General features: G+C 47.9%; 1 protein-coding gene across 3 annotated transcripts in view; it reads right to left on the bottom strand.

Annotated features, from left to right (window-relative positions):
• LOC122551862 (beta-galactosidase-like) overlaps nucleotides 1-3,019 on the bottom strand; it is a 90,196-nt gene that overhangs the window by 43,411 nt on the left and 43,766 nt on the right. For all 3 annotated transcript variants that reach the window (XM_043694404.1, XM_043694405.1, XM_043694406.1), the window contains one exon: nucleotides 2,724-2,764. In XM_043694404.1, coding sequence (XP_043550339.1) covers nucleotides 2,724-2,764 — 41 coding nt within the window. The remainder of the gene's footprint in view (nucleotides 1-2,723; nucleotides 2,765-3,019) is intronic.

Raw genomic sequence — 3,019 nt, 5'->3', positions numbered from 1 at the left:
GAAAGATGTGGATGCTTTGGAGCGGGTTCAGAGGAGGTTTACCAGGATGCTGTCTGGACTGGAGGGCTTATCTTATGAAGAGAGGTTGACTGAGCTCGGACTTTCTTCATTGGAGAAAAGGAGGAGGAAAGGGGACCTAATTGAGGTATACAAGATAATGAGAGGCATAGACTGTTTCCCAGGGCAGAAATGGCTAACACGAGGGGTCATAGGTTTAAGCTGGTTGGAGGAAAGTATAGAGGGGATGTCAGAGGCGGGTTCTTTACACAGAGAGTTGTGAGAGCATGGAATGTGTTGCCAGCAGCAGTTGTGGAAGCAGGGTCATTGGGGACATTTAAGAGACTACTGGACGTGCATATGGTCACAGAAATTTGAGGGTGCATACATGAGGATCAATGGTCGGCACAACATCGTGGGCTGAGGGCCTGCTCTGTGCTATACTGTTCTATGTTCAACCACATTAGGGAGATTTAAACAATCCTTGGATAAGCACATGGATGATGATGGAATAATGTCGGGGGACGAGCTGAGAATAGTTCATAGGTCGGCGCAACATTGAGGGCCAAAGGGCCTGTTCTGCGCTGTATTGTCCTATGTTCTATTCTAAACCTGACAGAATTGTGGTCACTATTCCCAAAGAAATCCCCACCGCAACTTCTACCACCTTGCCTGGCTCATTCCCCAACACCAGGTCCAATATGGCCCCTTCCCTTGTCAGACTATTGACATACTGCTCTAGTGGGCGGCACGGTGGCACAGTGGTTAGCACTGCTGCCTCGCAGCGCCAGAGACCCGGGTTCAATTCCCGCCTCAGGCGACTGACTGTGTGGAGTTTACATGTTCTCCCCGTGTCTGCGTGGGTTTCCTCCGGGTGCTCCGGTTTCCTCCCACAGTCCAAAGATGTGCAGGTCAGGTGAATTTGTCATGCTAAATTGCCTGTGTTAGGTAAGGGGTAAATGTAGGGGTATGGGTGGGTTGCGCTTCAGCGGGGCGGTGTGGACTTGTTGGGCCGAAGGGCCTGTTTCCACACTGTAAGTAATCTAAAGTAATCTAATCTAATCTAAAACCTTCCTGGATGTTCCTTCAAATTCTGCCCCCTCTGACGTTAAGTGTATCATAGTCAATGTTGGGAAAATTAAAATCTCCCATCACCACCACCCTGTTGCCTCTATATCTTTGCATAATCTGTTTATCTATTTGTTCTTCTACCTCACGCTCACTGTTGGGAGGCCTGTAATACAGCCCCAACAATGTAACTGCACACTTCTTATTTCTCAGCTCCACCCATAATGCCTCACTACCCAAGACCTCCATAGCGTCCTCCTTTAGCACAGCCGTGATATCATCCCTGACCAGCAATACAACTCCTCCCTAACTTTTACTTCCCTCCTTGTCCTGTCTGAAGCATCAATATCCTTGAACATTTAGTTGCCAATCATCATGACCTTCATTCAACCAAGTCTCTGTGATCGCAATAATGCCATACTCCCAGGCACCAATCCAAGTCCTAGGTTCATCTGCCTTACACACTATACTCCTTGCATTAAAGCAAATGCACTTCAGGCCACCAATTCCTTTGCGTTCATCTGCTCTCTGCATACTCTTCACCTTGGAAATGCTAACGTCATGATCCTGTTTGTTACTATCTCTAGTTCCCACCTCACTGTCTACTAGTTTTCTCGTCTGGTTCCCAGTCCCCTGCCACATTAGTTTAAACCCTCCCCAACAGCAGTAGCAAAAACTCCCCCAAGGATATCGGTTCCGGTCTGGTTCAGATGTAGACCATCCAGTTTCTAAGAGTTCACCTTCCCCAGAACCAGTCCCAATGTCCCACCAATCTGAACCCCTCCCTCCTACACCATCTCTCAAGCCACGTGTTCATCCTGCCTATTCTTTTATTTCTACACTGACTAGCACATGGCACTGGTAGTAATCCCGAGATCACTGCCTTTGAGGCCCTCCTCTTTAACTTCTCTCCTAGCTCCCTGAATTCTGCTTTCAGGACCTCATCTCGTTTTTTACTTATATCCACGACAACTGGCTTACCATCCTGACTTGGAAATATATCACCGTTCCTTCAGTGTCGCTGGGTCAAAATCCTGGAACTCCCTCCCTAAGGGCATTGTGGGTCTACCCACAGCACATGGACTGCAGGGGTTCAAGAAGGCAGCTCACCCCCACCTTCTCAAGGGGCAATGAGAGATGGTAATAAATGCTTGGCCCAGCCAGTGGAGCCCACATTCCACAAATGGTTTTTTTCTTAAAGGCCTTTGAATGCAGTGGCTTACTCGGCCATTTTGGGGGGCACCAAGAATCAACAACATTGCTGTTGGTCTGAAGTCGCATGTCGGCCAGACTGTGTATAGATGGTAAAGTTCGCTCCCTATAGAGAAGTAGTGAACTAGCTAGGGTTTTATGACAGTCGATGGTAATTTCATAGTCACTGTCACTAATAGCAGTTATCAATATCTGATGGAGAAATTGAATTTTAATTCCCCCAACCATCTTGGTGCGTTTGAATATGTGGCCCTGAATAATACCACAGGCCTCTGTGTTATTCGTCCATTGACAGCCCTTCTCATTCACATGCATTACAGATAGAATCAGCCCAATGAACTGGAATCTTTGATCAGCCTCAAACCCCTCTCTGTTTAACTCCATCCATCCCAGGAATTTCACAAAGACCCTGACCAGGATCCAGCATCTTGGTATTAGAGACTCACCATTCCAGTATCCAAAATTAGTCCCACCTTCAAACATGTACCTGCGAAAATAACAGCAAAATAACAAAAGTTTAAAGTTAACACAGTGACCTGGCCAATCCTGACCTGTTGACCCATGCGGGGTGAGGGTGGGATAATGGTTGGTCTGGAGAGGAGGGTGGGAATGGGAGTGACTTGGAAGTCACTCCAACTGCGTATAGTGAGTGGGGGTGGGGAGGAGAGTTGGGGAGAGAGTGGGGGCAAAGGCGAGGGTGGGTGTCAGTGCAGAACACGGTAAGAATGAGAGTGGGGGCTGG

This window comes from Chiloscyllium plagiosum, chromosome 7 (genome assembly GCF_004010195.1).
Source record: "Chiloscyllium plagiosum isolate BGI_BamShark_2017 chromosome 7, ASM401019v2, whole genome shotgun sequence".
NCBI lineage: Eukaryota > Metazoa > Chordata > Chondrichthyes > Orectolobiformes > Hemiscylliidae > Chiloscyllium > Chiloscyllium plagiosum.
The sequence above is the reverse complement of the archived record's forward strand: the minus strand, read 5'-3'. Positions and strand labels throughout refer to the sequence as shown.